General features: G+C 46.7%; 1 protein-coding gene and 1 non-coding gene across 3 annotated transcripts in view; one reads left to right on the forward strand and one right to left on the reverse strand.

Moving 5' to 3' along the window:
- Positions 1 to 3,562, forward strand: part of ARMH1 (armadillo like helical domain containing 1) — a 51,530-nt gene extending 47,968 nt beyond the window's left edge. For both annotated transcript variants that reach the window (XM_012775952.3, XM_012775951.2), the window contains exons 8-13: positions 2,117 to 2,239; positions 2,318 to 2,390; positions 2,503 to 2,632; positions 2,719 to 2,796; positions 3,117 to 3,198; positions 3,273 to 3,562. In XM_012775952.3, the coding sequence (XP_012631406.1) occupies positions 2,117 to 2,239; positions 2,318 to 2,390; positions 2,503 to 2,632; positions 2,719 to 2,796; positions 3,117 to 3,198; positions 3,273 to 3,388 (602 nt within the window). In that variant the 3' untranslated portion in view covers positions 3,389 to 3,562. The remainder of the gene's footprint in view (positions 1 to 2,116; positions 2,240 to 2,317; positions 2,391 to 2,502; positions 2,633 to 2,718; positions 2,797 to 3,116; positions 3,199 to 3,272) is intronic.
- Positions 3,563 to 12,276: 8,714 nt separating this feature from the next.
- LOC142869678 (U5 spliceosomal RNA) lies at positions 12,277 to 12,392 on the reverse strand. The gene has a single exon (XR_012918252.1). It is a non-coding gene; the product is annotated as a U5 spliceosomal RNA (small nuclear RNA).
- Between the last annotated feature and the right edge of the window lie 2,072 nt (positions 12,393 to 14,464).

The following is a 14,464-nucleotide window of genomic DNA, read 5'->3' on the forward strand; positions in this document are numbered from 1 at the left end:
TTTCCTATATTTTTTTTAGTTGGCTAATTAATTTCTATTTTTATCAGAGATGGGGTCTTACTCTTACTCAGGCTGGTTTCGAACTCCTGACCTTGAGTGATCCTCCCACCTCAGCCTCCCAGAGTGCTAGGATTACAGGCATGAGTCACCACGCCCCGCCTCTTTTAACTTCTTTCATAGCGCTTGTCACAATATTGTTGCTGCCCAACCAGGTCATTTGCCCGCTGCCCGAGAGGAAGGCAATAGGCTGAGTCAGCAGGGTTTAAGGCAGAGAAAGACAAAGAGTTTATTCTATAGTACTAAGTGGGAAGACAGAAGAAATTTCTCACATCTGCCTCCCCAAGAATTTGGGAGCCAGGGTTTTTAAAGACAGTTTGGTGTAGGCAATTGAATCTGTTAATTGGCTGGGTTCAGAGTAGAACTATAGGATTGTAGAAATTGTCTTCTTTGCTGACCAGGTTTTTGGGTGGGGTGTCACAAGATCAGTTGAGTCAGTTCCTCAGTATGGGCCACTGGTCTGGGTGGGTCAGGCATTCCACTGGAATGCCAGAGCTGGAAGATATCTCAGAAACTACCCCTAGGTTTCAATAAGGTGATATTATCTATGGAGAAAGCTAAAAATCTTTTTGACCACCAGCTATGTGGCTTCAGAGTGGCAATTATAGAGAAGTAAATAGGGGGACAGTGGCTGATTATTATCATTATTTTTAGCTAAGCCCTAACCACAGTTCTTGCCTTGTACCCCTTTTTATTAATTTGTAAAGATGGTTTCAATAGTGTTGCTGCTTGGGAGGAAGAGAAGGAAAAAAAAAATATATATATATATATAGAGAGAGAGAGAGAGAGAGTCACTGCCTATTAGTCATGCTCAGGGAAAGTTGGTCGAACAAATGAATTCCCCAACACCCAGTACAGCACCTTGCACGGTAAGCATTCAAATGCCTGGAAAGGCTGAGCGAATGCTGGAATGAATGAATGACTAGAAAGTATCTACAGAAAAGCCCTGCAGGAAATTCCCTCTATAAATTCTAGTCCCCTCCTCTTTCCTAACCAAATCTTTCCCTCCTTTGTTTCTACCACTTCCTTGCTGTGTACCTTAGGCAAAGGGCTTCACCCTTCTGTGCCTCATTACCACAAATGTAAAATGAGGAAGCTAATCTCATTTGGTTACGGTGAGCCTCAGAGAGATACTTAGCACAGGGCCTTGGCCAATAAAGGCTTCACACGCTTGGTGAGAAAGAGCTTCTCTCAGCTACCGCCTACATGGCTCCCTCACTTCGCACTTCCTGCCACACCTCCCCCACCCACTTGCTCTGTCTCCCTCTCACTCCTCCCCTTTTTTCATCCTGTCTCCCATTACTTTATTTATTTATTTAGAGACAAAGTCTGTTGCCCAGGCTAGAGTGCGGTAGCGACATCATAGCTCACTGCAGCCTCAAACTCCTGGTGATCTGCGGGCCTGGGCCTCCCAAAGCCCTGGAAATTACAGGAATCAGCCACTGTGCCAGGCCCTGTCTCCCTTTAAAGACCTAGCCCTCTAGCACTCTGGGAGGCTGAGGCAGGAGGATTGCTTGAGCTCAGGAGTTGGAGACCAGCCCGAGCAAGAACAAGACCCCCATCTCTACTAAAAATAGAAAAAATTAGCCAGGTATGGTGGCGAGCACCTGTAGTCCCAGCTATTTGGGAGGCTGAGGCAGGAGGATTGCTTGAGCCCAGGAGTTTGAGGTTGCAGTAAGCTATGATGATGCCATGGCACTCTAGTCTGGGCAACAGAGTGAGGCTCTGTCTCAATCAATCAATCAATCAAGACCCAGTCTTTCCCGCTGCCATGAAACCTGGCTTCTTTCAAAGGGAAGTATCAGCCTCCATCTCTGACATCTCTGGGCCATCTCGATGGTTGTGTTCACCATCCAACTCTTCCTCCTCCTCCCCATTCACCCCCCTCCTCTTCAACCGAAGTGTCACCTTCCCAGCTCCCCCTACGCCTGCACGGTGCTGGGCAGAAAAGATGCTAAGACAGGTCAGCAAGAGGACAGAGTGAAGAAAAGTGACTTGGTTCAAGGGGCTCTTAGCTTGGGCGGGGCCTCAGGCCTCTCCATCTCTGCCCTTCCCCCAGCCATCCAGCTGATCAAGGACCTGGTCAACTACGAAGTGCGCCTGGCGCTGCTCAAGGGCCTGGTGGCGCTGCTGATGCCATCCCTCAAGGAGACCTCCAAACTGCAGTCCAAGATCCTCAGGGGTAGGGACATGCTCAGATGGGGCTGCCTGGGAAGAGGGAGGGGGTGGCTCCTGCCTCACGGCCGCTCCCCACCCCCAGACTCCTCCGTTCTCCAGCTCACCGCCCACCTGCCCATGTTCTTGCAGCAGGCCGCAGCCGCCAAGACCATCGGGTAAGCGGGCAGCGGGTAGTGGGTGGCTGCAGCAGCCAGGCTTGGCACTGCCCGTGGGCCCCGGGAGCAGGAGAGTCCCCAGGCGTCGCCATAGACTAAACCCCCGGTCCAGGGTCCTGGCGCGCAGAGACTTCAGCGTCGCCGAGGAGCTGCTGAACCTGCGCGTGGTGCACAGCCTGATGGTCGCCATGGGCAACACGGACCACAGCAATAGCCAGCGGCTGGCCAGCCTCACGCTGGAGGTGCGCTGGCCGCTGCCGGGCGGGCGGCGGGGCGGGAGGAGGGGGGTGGGCAGGCACAGTCACGCGGCCCCTCCCGGCCTCCGCAGTACTTCGTGCAGATGTTCCCAGTGGTGGAGGAGCACGTGCACAAGTCCATGGGGGAGGAACTCTACCAGCTCTTCCTTGTAAGTGCTCCCTCCCCAGCCCACCGCAAAAGCAGTTGTTGGCTCAGACAGTATGGTGGCCCTCCACTTCAGGGTCCCTGCCCTGGTGCACACCACGCGCACAAAATGGGCCTGGCCACCAGCTACAGGAGGGACTGCCCTGGCCTGGGCTCCTCCACTCGCTGTCTTCCTCTTCCCTTTCCTGTCCTTTCAGTCGGCTGGGAGCCTACCCACCACCCACCCTCCCACTCCCAAACCCCCAACTTCCCTCTGTCCACACCCAACTCCAAGCCCAGACTGCCCTGACACCCCAGCCCAGTCCCCCTTGCTCCTGTCCTCAGAGCAACCCCGAGGACTTGTACATGAAAATGGACAGCATTCAGGCGGACATCTTGGCGGACAATAAAGTCAACATCAGCAGAAGTGAGCGAGGAAGGAGGGGAGCTGGGGCGCAGATGCAGCCAGCTCCCGGCTCATGCTCGCTGTTCCGCCCACAGCATTATACCTCCATAACAGAAGCTGCAGCGATGCGAGCTTTGCCTTTGGCCCTCACAGTGCGGATCAGATGACCTGCATCACACAGTCCGAGGAGGATGCGGAATCAAAGGAGTAACAGCCCCTGAGGCAAACAGGGAAGGCCAAGGCTGTGTGGCAGGGAAGCCTGGCAGAAGGAAGGAGCTTAGGGTTGGATCAGGGGACTCCATTTGGCCCTAAGTGGGAAGCTGGGGGTTAGGCTTTCCAGTGCAGAAGGGAGAGCTACTGGCTCAATAAACAGTCTTGATAGCTATCTGTTCTTTGTGTGTGTGGAGGGGAAAGGGAGATCAATGAGAGCTATATGATAGATTGGGGTGCCTGTGCTCACCAAATTAAAAAGTAAGTCCATTTATCAAAAAATCTCCAAACAATAAATGCTGGCGTGGATGCGGAGAGAGAGGAACACTCCTACACTGCTGGTGGGACTGCAAACTAGTCCAACCTCTGTGGAAAGCAATATGGAGATATCTTTTTTTTTTTATTTTTTTATTTTTTTAATTTTTATTTTTTTTTCACATCTGGAGAGCATTTTCAATATGGAGATATCTTAAAGCGATACAAGTGATTCTACCATTTGATCCAGCAATCCCATTGCTGGGCATCTACCCAAAAGATCCAATGACACTCTATAAAAAAGACACCTGCACTCGAATGTTTATAGCAGCACAATTCATAATTGCAAGGCTGTGGAAACAGCCCAATTGTCCATCAATCCAAGAATGGATTAATAAAATGTGGTATATGTATACCATGGAATACTATTCAGCTCTAAGAAACAATGGTGACATAGCACATCTTATATTTTCCTGGTTAGAGCTGGAACCCATACTATTAAGTGAAGTTTCCCAAGAATGGAAAAACAAGCACCACATATACTCACCAGCAAATTGGTATTAACTGAACAGCACCTAAGTGGTCACATAGGTACTACAGTAATAGGGTATTGGGCAGGTGGGAGGGGGGAGGGGGCGGGTATGTACATACATAATGAGTGAGATGTGCACCATCTGGGGGATGGTCATGATGGAGACTCAGACTTGTGGGGGGAGGGGGGAAAATGAGCATTTATTGAAACCTTAAAATCTGTACCCCCGTAATATGCCGAAATAAAAAGTAAGTCCAAGCCAGACATGGTGGCACACGCCTGTAGTCTCAACTACCCCAGAGGCTGAAGCTGAGGATTGCTTGAGCCCAGGAGTTCAGGGTCAACCTGAGCAACACAGTGAGACCCCTTCTGAAAAAGATAAAAACAAAACAACAAAACAGGTCCAGAGGGAAGGGTCACCAATACCCTGGAAGGTTCAAGGGCCTCACCTCAGTTCCCTGATGGCCCGGGCACTCTCTCCCCAGAACACCATGCCCACCTGGTTTTTCTCCTGCCTCTCTGATTGCTTCTTCTAATTCACTTTATTTATTTTTTTGAGACAGAGTCTCACTCTGTTGCCTGGGCTAGAGTGTTGTGGCGTCAGCCTAGCTCACAGCAACCTCACACTCCTGGGCTCAAGTGATCCTTCTGCCTCAGCCTCCCAAGTAGCTGGGACTACAGACATGCGCCACCATGCCTGGCAAATTTTTTATGTATATTTTTAATTGTCCAGCTAATTTATTTCTTTTTTTTTAGTAGAGAGGGGGGTCTCACTCTTGCTCAGGCTGGTCTCAAACTCCTGAGCTCAAACGATCTGCCCGCCTTGGCCTCCCAGAGTGCTAGAATTACAGGCATGAGCCACCATGCCCAGCCTTCTCATTCACTTTTGCTGATTTCTCCTCTTCATTCCAACCTCTTTCAAGTTGAAGTGAAGGCAGGATTCTGACTTTGAGCTTCTTCTCTGTGTACTTTTACACCCTGGTGAACTCATCTTGTCTCAGATGAGTTCTTTAAATGTGTCTTTAAATACCACTTATATGCCAATGACTCCTATGTTTCTATTTCCAGCTAAACATTTCCACCTCACTATGTCTAAAACTGAACTCCTAATCCTATGCCACCTTCCCCAATTCACCTGATAGCAACTCATCCTTCCTGTAACTCAAAACAAAATACTAGGCTGAGCATGGTGGCTCACGCCTGTAATCCTAGCACTCAAGGAAGCCAAGGCAGGAGGATCACTCAAGGTCAGGAGTTTGAAACCAGCCTGAGCAAGAGCAAGACCTTGTCTCTACTAAAAATAGAAAGAAATTAATTGGCCAACTAAAAATATATACAAAAAATTAACTGGGCATGGTGGCATATGCCTGTAGTCCCAGCTACTTGGGAGGCTGAGGCAGAAGGATTGCTTGAGCCCAGGAGTTAGAAGTTGCTGTGAGCTAGGCTGATGTCATAGCACTTTAGCCCGGGCAACAGAGTGAGACTCTGTCTCAAGAACAAAAAAAAAACTAGTGGAGTGCTCCTTGATGTCTCCCTTTAACATCATTGGCTATTCTGTCTGCTGACTCTGCCTTCCAAATACATCCAGAATCCAGCCTTCTCTCACTACCTGCATTGCTAGAACCCTGGGCTGAGCCACCGTCATCTCTCCCCCATGTTACTCTTTCCTCCCCCTTTCTTTCCAATACAGCAGCCAGTGTGGTCCTTTTTATTCCCCTGCATATTATGGGGGCACAAATGTTTAGGTTACATATGTTGCCCTTCCCCCACTCCCCCCTGAGGCAGAACTTCAAGCGTGTCCATCCCCCAGACAGTGTGCATCACACTCATTATGTATGTATATACCCATCCCCTCCTTCCCCCCAGTGTGGTCCTTTTAAACTTCAGATTCTGTCACTCTTCACAAAACCTTGCAGGGCTCCCCATTTCACTGAGTAAAGCTGAAGCCCTTACTATGGCCTACACAGCCCTAGGTGGTCTAGTCTCCCATTACCCCTCCAAGCTCCTCTGCTTCTCTCTCTCCTTCACATTGGCCTCCCTTGCTGGCCCTTGAAATTGACAAACAAGCTGTTGCCTTAGAGCTTTTGTACTGGCTGTTCACTCAGCCTGGAGCTTCACTCCACATATCTATGGACATGGCTAACTCTCTCATGTCCCTTCAACTCTCTATGCAAACTTCACTCTTTCAATGAGAGCTAACAGTGCAGTGGAGTGATGTGGCGCTAACAGCTCACTCACTGCAACCTTGATGACCTCTCCAGCATGAGATCCTCTGCCTCAGCCTGCCAAGTAGCTAGGACTACAGGCAGGTGCCACCTGCTAATATTTTATTTATTTATTTATTTATTTATTTATTTATTTTGAGACAGAGTCTCGCTTTGTTGCTCAGGCTAGAGTGAGTGCCGTGGCATCAACCTCGCTCACAGCAACCTCACACTCCTGAGCTCAAGCAATCCTCCTGCCTCAGCCTCCCAATTAGCTGGGACTACAGGCATGTGCCACCATGCCTGTCTAGTTTTTTCTATATATATTAGTTGGCCAATTAATTTCTTTGTATTTATAGTAGAGATGGGGTCTCGCTCTTGCTCAGGCTGGTTTTGAACTCCTGACCTCGAGCAATCCGCCCGCCTCGGCCTCCCAGAGTGCTAGGATTACAGGTGTGAGCCACCGCGCCCAGCCATATTTTATTATTTTTTGTAGAGACAGAGTCTCCCTATGTTGCCCAGGCTGATCTCAAACTCCTGGCCTCAAGTGATCCTCCTACCTCCGCCTCCCAAAGTGCTGGGATTACAGGCGTGAGCCACCATATCCAGCCAAGGGCCACTCTTTTAAATTGCAATACACACTACCTCTCTCTATACTCATCCTGCCCCCCCAACTTTGCTATTTTTTCCACAGCATTACCTTATATATTACGTTTATTTATTGTCTGTCTCTCCACCTGATTGTAAGCTCCACTAGGGCAGGGATATTTCTTTTTCTTTTTTTTTCTTTTTTTGCCCTTCCCTCCCCAGGATATTTCTTTTATTTGCTGATACATTCCCAAACCCTTAGGACAGTGCCTGACAAGGATGAGTCAATGACGGAGGCATTGTGAGGGAATTATACCCTCCGAGTCAGAGGAAATAAGTGGCAGTAATTCTCCAGGCAGCCACAAGAGGGCACCACCAGCCCTGATATTGTTGGCTTAAGGCAGCAGCTCAGCTTTCCTCAAACTGATTTTGAGCTTCAACTTTCCTCTATTTGGACCTAGCAATGAGAGAAAAGCTAACAAAATATAGTTGCGTTTTCCATAATGATAAATGGATTTCCTACGGTCCTCAAACCTGGATTTAAAAAAATAAAAATAATAAATGGATTTTCTATTATAGAGAGGTGTTCTTTATGCTGAGCTCATTCTTACTGTTTTTAGTCTTGAAATGTCCTTTTTTCCCTCCAAAGCCTGATCTGGTGGATAAATGTCCTTTCTTTCATATAATAATGGTAAAAAAAATAGTATTCCAGAATATTTTTGGAAATTTTAGTAATTGGAAAATCCAAAAATTTGGAAACCACTGGTCTAAAGTGCTCATAGTTTAATAAAAACAACAGAATTTTTAGAAACTAAATCTTGGCCAGGTGTGGTGGTTCATGCCTTTAATCCCAGCACTTTGAGAGGCTGAAGCAGGAGGATTGCTTAAGTCCAGGAGTTTGAGACCAGCCTGGGCAACATAGGGAGACACTGTCTCAAAAAAAAAAAAAAAAAAAAAAAGACTAAATCTTAAGTATGACACAAGTATCTAAAACATATATTTACCCTAAAATCAAAGTCTGAAAAAAAAATAAAGAAGAAAAAAGAATTTAAAACAGAAAAAAAATTGAAAAGAAAAATAAATAAATAAAACATACAGTAGTCCCACTTATCCACACTTTTGCCGCTTTCAGCAGTTTCAGTTACCTATGGTAGAGTACAATACGATATTTTGAGAAAAAGAGACCACATTCAGAAAACTTTTATTATAGTATATTGTTATAATTGTTGTATTTTATTATTAGTTGTTGTTTTATTTTGTTGTTTATTTTTTGAGACAGAGTCTCACTCTGTAGCTAGAGTGAGTGCTGTGGCATCAGCCTAGCTCACAGCAACCTCAAACTCCCGGGCTCAAGCAATCCTGCTGCCGCAGCCTCCCAAGTAGCTGGGACTACAGGCATGCGCCACTATGCCCGGCTAATTTTTTCTATATATTTTTAGTTGGTCAATTAATTTCTTTCTATTTTTAGTAGAGATGGGGTCTCACTCTTGCTCAGGCTGGTTTCGAACTCCTGAGCTTGAGCAATCCACCCGCTTTGGCCTCCCAGAGTGCTAGGATTACAGGTGTGATATTAGATATTGTTAATTTCTTACCATGCCTAATTTATAAACTTTATCATCAGTATGTATGTATGGGGAAAAAACATAATATATATAGGATTCAGTACTATCCGAGGTTTCAGGCATCCACTGGGTGTATAGGAACATATCTGTTGAAGATAAATGGGGACTACTATATAGTACATGGAATTTCTTAATATATATTTATTTCCTCCATTTTTATTTTGGAAAATTCAGCTACAAAAAAGCTGAAATAACAGTATAATAAATGCCTATCTACCTATACATTTTGAGACATTTGTTTTCTCTCTGTTTGCTCAGCTATTTGAAAGTTTTAGGTATCATAATCCAACCAAATACATTATATTTCTTTTTTTTTTTTTTATGGGTAAGGTCTCCATGGAAAAATACATTATATTTCTACAAAGAATAAAACATTCCCCTACATAATTACAGCATTATTATTGTGGTAGTCTGGGTAATAACCTCCAAACATGTCCACATCCTAATCCCTGCAACCTGTGAAGATAGTGCCTTACGTGATAAAAGGAATGTTACAGTTGTCATTAAGGATCTTGACATGGGAAGATTATCCTGGATTCTGAGTGGGCACAAGGTAATCACAGCTTTCTTAGAAGAGGCAAGGAGGACCCAGAGGTAGTGGTAGGAGATGACATAACAGAAGACAGAGGGTTGGAGTGATGCCAGGAAGAGGCCATCAGCCAAGAAATGCAGGTAGTTTTTAGAAGCTGAAAAGGCAAGAAACAGGTTCTTCTTCCTCCAGAAGGAATGCAGCCCTGCCAACAATTTGATTTTAGAATTTTTTTTTTTTTTTCAGACACAGTCTCACTGTGCTGCCCGGGCTAGAGTGCCATGGTGTCAGCCTAGCTCACAGCAACCTCAACTCCTGGGCTCAAGCAATCCTGCTGCCTCAGCCTCCCAAGTAGCTGGGACTACAGGCATGCGCCACCATGCCCGGCTAATTTTTTCTATATATATTTTTAGTTGGCCAATTAATTTCTTTCTATTTGTAGGAGAGCTGGGGTCTCACTCTTGCTCAGGCTGGTTTCGAACTCCTGATCTTCAGTGATCCTCCCGCCTCGGCCATCCAGAGTGCTAGGATTACAGGCGTGAGCCACCGTGCCCCGCCTGACTTTAGACTTTTGATCACCAGAACTGTAGGAGAATAAATTCGTGTTGTTTTGAGCCACTACATTTGTGGTAATTTGTTATAGCAGCAACAAGAAAACTAATACAATTAGTAATTCAATAATGTTATCTAAAATAGAGTACATACTAAAATTTCCCAAATTGTCCCCAAAATGTACCTTCTGTATCTTCTGTTTTCTTCTCTCTCGTTTTCTTCTTTCTTTTTATTTATTTATTTTTTGTTGTTATTTGGCTTTAGGATCTAATTAAGGTGCGTGTATTGTATTTGGTTGTCATGTACTGTATATATACATGTACTGTATATAGTTTATTTTTAAAGCTCAAATTTATAACACTATATTCATTCACACAAAAATTTGAAATCACAGATAAACCTGATATTTTTTGTGTTTTATCTCATCCGTGACTTATTTCTTTTCCTTCAGTTGAACAGAAAGAGATGTTGATTCACACAGTTGTAAACGTTTGGGAACAGGCCGGGCGCGGTGGCTCACGCCTGTAATCCTAGCACTCTGGGAGGCCGAGGCAGGCGGATTGCTCAAGGTCAGGAGTTCAAAACCAGCCTGAGCAAGAGCAAGACTCCGTCTCTACTATAAATAGAAAGAAATTAATTGGCCAACTAATATATATAGAAAAAATTAGGCCGGGCGCTGTGGCGCATGCCTGTAGTCCCAGCTACTCGGGAGGCTGAGGCAGAAGGATCACTCAAGCCCAGGAGTTTGAGGTTGCTGTGAGCTAGGCTGACGCCACGGCACTCACTCTAGCCTGGACAACAAAGTGAGACTCTGTCTCAAAAAAAAAAAAAAAAAAAAGAAAGAAAAAATTAGCTGGGCATGGTGGTGCATGCCTGTAGTCCCAGCTACTCGGGAGGCTGAGGCAGGAGGATTGCTTGAGCCCAGGAGTTTGAGGTTGCTGTGAGCCAGGCTGACGCCACTGCACTCACTCTAGCCTGGGCAACAAAGTGAGACTCTGTCTCAAAAAAAAAAAAAAAAAAAAAAAGTTTGGAAACAAACATGCCCCAGCTTGAACTTTAAAAAAGCGCTTTATTCTAGGCCTAAACACAAACAGGATATTCCACAGGCAGGAAACCATTTGTTAGGCTATGTAGCAGGCCGCGTGCGAGGCACAGGATGCGTTCAAGTCAATGCTCGGTAGTGTCCAACGTGCGAACATTTTGTCCATAGCGAAGTGAAAGCCTTGGGGATGAAGTGTATGCCACCATCTATCTCTGTGAAGAGACTTGCACTTCTGGGAACTGAGAGCGGTAAGGCGTCGCTGGGTGCCAGGTACTGAGCGCCCCCGCGAGCTGTTCCTTCCTCCCCGGGCCTCCCGAATGCGGACACTCGTCCCTTCTCCCTCCATTGGGGGTCAGCGCGGCAACTCCGACTAGGACTTCCCACCACCCCGCGAGAGGGAGCTGTGCAATCCCGACCGCACCTTAGACACGGAAGTTGTCTAGAGCTGTGGTCCCAACCCCGGGCCGCAAACCGGTACCACTCCGCGGCCTGCTAGGGACCGGGCCGCAGAGCTCCGCCGCCCCCCTTTCCCGCCTTCCTGGTCCCCCATTTCCGTCGTCCCCATCCTCCTCGTTCGCTCCCCCCACCCCACGGCCGCCGTCCGTGGGAAAACTGTCTGACATGAAATTTGGGAACTGGGGGCCACATTGCAGGAGAGCGGCGGGCGAGCATCAGCGCCCGAGGCCCGGCCCGTGAAAAACAGTCTTCCTTGACACGGGCACCTGGTACCAAGTGTTGGGGACCGCCGGTCCAGAGGGAATCCTGCGGGCAGGGAGGGCCAGCGGGCAGAGCGACCTGCAGCATCCGCTCAGAGGAGTTGGCCCTTGCAGCAGGAGGGAGACCCTTCCACTCTGCTTTACCGTGCACAAATCCTCAGTACTGCACTACCCTTCGTGCTGAGGCCAAACGCGAGAAGAACACCTACAACCCTTTACTTGAGAGGTACGGGGAGCACACAGCAGAGACGTCGCTATGGGAGAACTGCAAAAAAAACCATGCAGAAAGGCCGGGCGCGGTGGCTCACGCCTGTAATCCTAGCACTTTGGGAGGCCGAGGCGGGCGGATTGCTCAAGGTCAGGAGTTCGAAACCAGCCTGAGCGAGACCCCGTCTCTACCAAAAATAGAAATAAATTAATTGACCAACTAAAAATATATATACAAAAAATTAGCCGGGCATGGTGGCGCATGCCTGTAGTCCCAGCTACTCGGGAGGCTGAGGCAGTAGGATCGCTGAGCCCCGGAGATTGAGGTTGCTGTGAGCCAGGCTGACGCCACGGCACTCACTCTAGCCTGGGCAACAAAGTGAGACTCTGTCTCAAAAAAAAAAAAAAAAAAAAAAACCATGCAGAAAAAAAACACCCCAAAACTCACTACTTTACCCAACACCAAAAAATACATGCACTATAAAAAAAAGAAACCTAACACGGCCACAAAAACGAAAATGCCAAATGCAAACGTCTGTAAAAAACAAAATAACCCAAATCACAAAACGCAACCCCAGACTTCTAGAGCATAAAATAAAAACAAACTGCACGCATATCTCTTACTTTTGTACACTTTTAAGTAGCCCTGCAAGCGCAAGGCCTCAAAAAATTGGGTTAAGACTCAGAATTGTTCCTCTCCACGGAAATCTTTAGTAAAAGGCGAAAGATTTATACGATCTGAAGAGAAACCAGAGTATGCGTTAGTCTAGTCGCACACAGTCCTCGGGTAACTGTAACTACTAGTATAGAAATGTTAACTATTTACCCAATAGAGCTACTGACTTCTGTTTTTATCTCAGAGAATTCCGTGAGAGCAGTTTAATTTTTATGGAAAATAAAAAAGGAATAAAGTAAAAGGAAGAATCTACTCCTCTTAAAGTAGAGAATGTCCTGCGTGCAATGCATTGTGGGTATGTAAATGAGGACGAGTCACCGCCCTCCGAAATACCTTAACTAGTGCATTAGTTTTCCGTGACTGCCACCAGGGGGCAGAACAGAAAACAGGTTTACAGAAATAAAGACGCCTGGTCCAACTAGAAAGTCTGCCTTTGTTTTATAATTAACACTCCAAGTAAAATTCTCTTGAATTAAAAACTAAAAAAGGCTTGAAAATAATTGTCTTCATACAGACATTCAACAAAAATTTATCGAGTACTAGCTGTGTCAAACCCTGTGCTAGGCCCTAGGAGACAGGCGTCTGTGATGAGCACTGAACAGGATGTTCAATGACACAGAGGCCAAGCATTAAAGGATCCAAAGAAGTAGGGTGGTGGTGGCATTATAGGCAGAGGTGAGCAGTGTGAGCCCGTGTGGTGAGAGGGCAGGTGGCTAAATAGCAGGGACCACATCTTTTTTTTTTTTTTTTTTTTTTTTTGAGACAGAGTCTCACTTTGTTGTCCAGGCTAGAGTGAGTGCCGTGGCGTCAGCCTAGCTCACAGCAACCTCAAACTCCTGGGCTTGAGTGATCCTTCTGCCTCAGCCTCCCGAGTAGCTGGGACTACAGGCATGCGCCACCATGCTCGGCTAATTTTTTATATATATATCAGTTGGCCAATTAATTGCTTTCTATTTATAGTAGAGATGGGGTCTCGCTCTTGCTCAGGCTGGTTTTGAACTCCTGACCTTGAGCAATCCGCCCACCTCGGCCTCCCAAGAGCTAGGATTACAGGCGTGAGCCACAGCGCCCGGCCAGGGACCACATCTTGATGGAACTTCTATGCCAAGCTAAGAACTTGGATTTACCTTGAGAAAAATGGGGAGCCATAGAAAAGCTTTAAAGGAGAATAATATGATCAGATTACTGTTTTGAACCACCATCACCATCACCTGGAGTCATGGGTGAATTATGTCATCCTCCCCCAAAAAATTCATAGCTTGAAGTCCTAATCCCCAGTACCTCAGAAAGTGACGTTATTTGGATATAGGGTCATGGTCGATGTAATATATTAAGGTGAGGGCTCTAGAACTGTGAGATAATAAATTTCTGTTTAAGCCACCTAGTTTGTGGCACTTTGTTAAAAGGTAGCCCCAGCAAATACACCTGTTACACCAGGGCACTTCTTAGAAATACAAATTATCAATCCCTACTCCAGACCAGATGAATCAGAAACTATGCAGTGGGACCCAGTAATCTGAGTCCTCCAGGTGATCTCGCAGCAGGCTAAACTGAGAATCACTGGACAGCCATTCTGACTCAAGTATGGTGGTTGTATGGACAGCAAGAAGTTTGGGAGATATGTTAGGAAACTGAGCAGAAAAGCCAGAGAGAAATCAATGGTGGCCTGGACCAGGGGACGGCCTGGATTACCCAAGGAAAGTGCATAAAGTGCAGAGAGACAAAAGCCTAGGCTAGGTCTTAGACAGCAGCAACTTAAAGAAGAGATGCAGCAGGAGGAGCATTTGAAGGAGAACAGGAAGACAGGAAAGAAACCAGTGCAGAAAAACCAAGGGCAGAAAAGAAATTTCAAGAAAGGGACTGGGTGTGGTGGCTCATGCCTATAATCCTGGCACTCTGGGAGGCCAAGGAGGGAGGATCGCTTGAGGTCAGATGTTCAAGACCAACCTGAGCAAAACATGAGACCCCCCCCCATCTGTACTAAAAATAGAAAAAATTAGCCAGGCATGGCAGCGCACGCCTGTAGTCCCAGCTATTTAGGAGGCTGAGGAAGGAGGATTGCTTGAGCCCAGGAGTTTGAGGTTGCTGTGACGTAGGCTGACACCATGGCACTCTAACACAGGCAAGAGACTCTATCTCAAAAAATAAAAAGAG

Source organism: Microcebus murinus, chromosome 2 (genome assembly GCF_040939455.1).
Source record: "Microcebus murinus isolate Inina chromosome 2, M.murinus_Inina_mat1.0, whole genome shotgun sequence".
NCBI classification, from domain to species: domain Eukaryota; kingdom Metazoa; phylum Chordata; class Mammalia; order Primates; family Cheirogaleidae; genus Microcebus; species Microcebus murinus.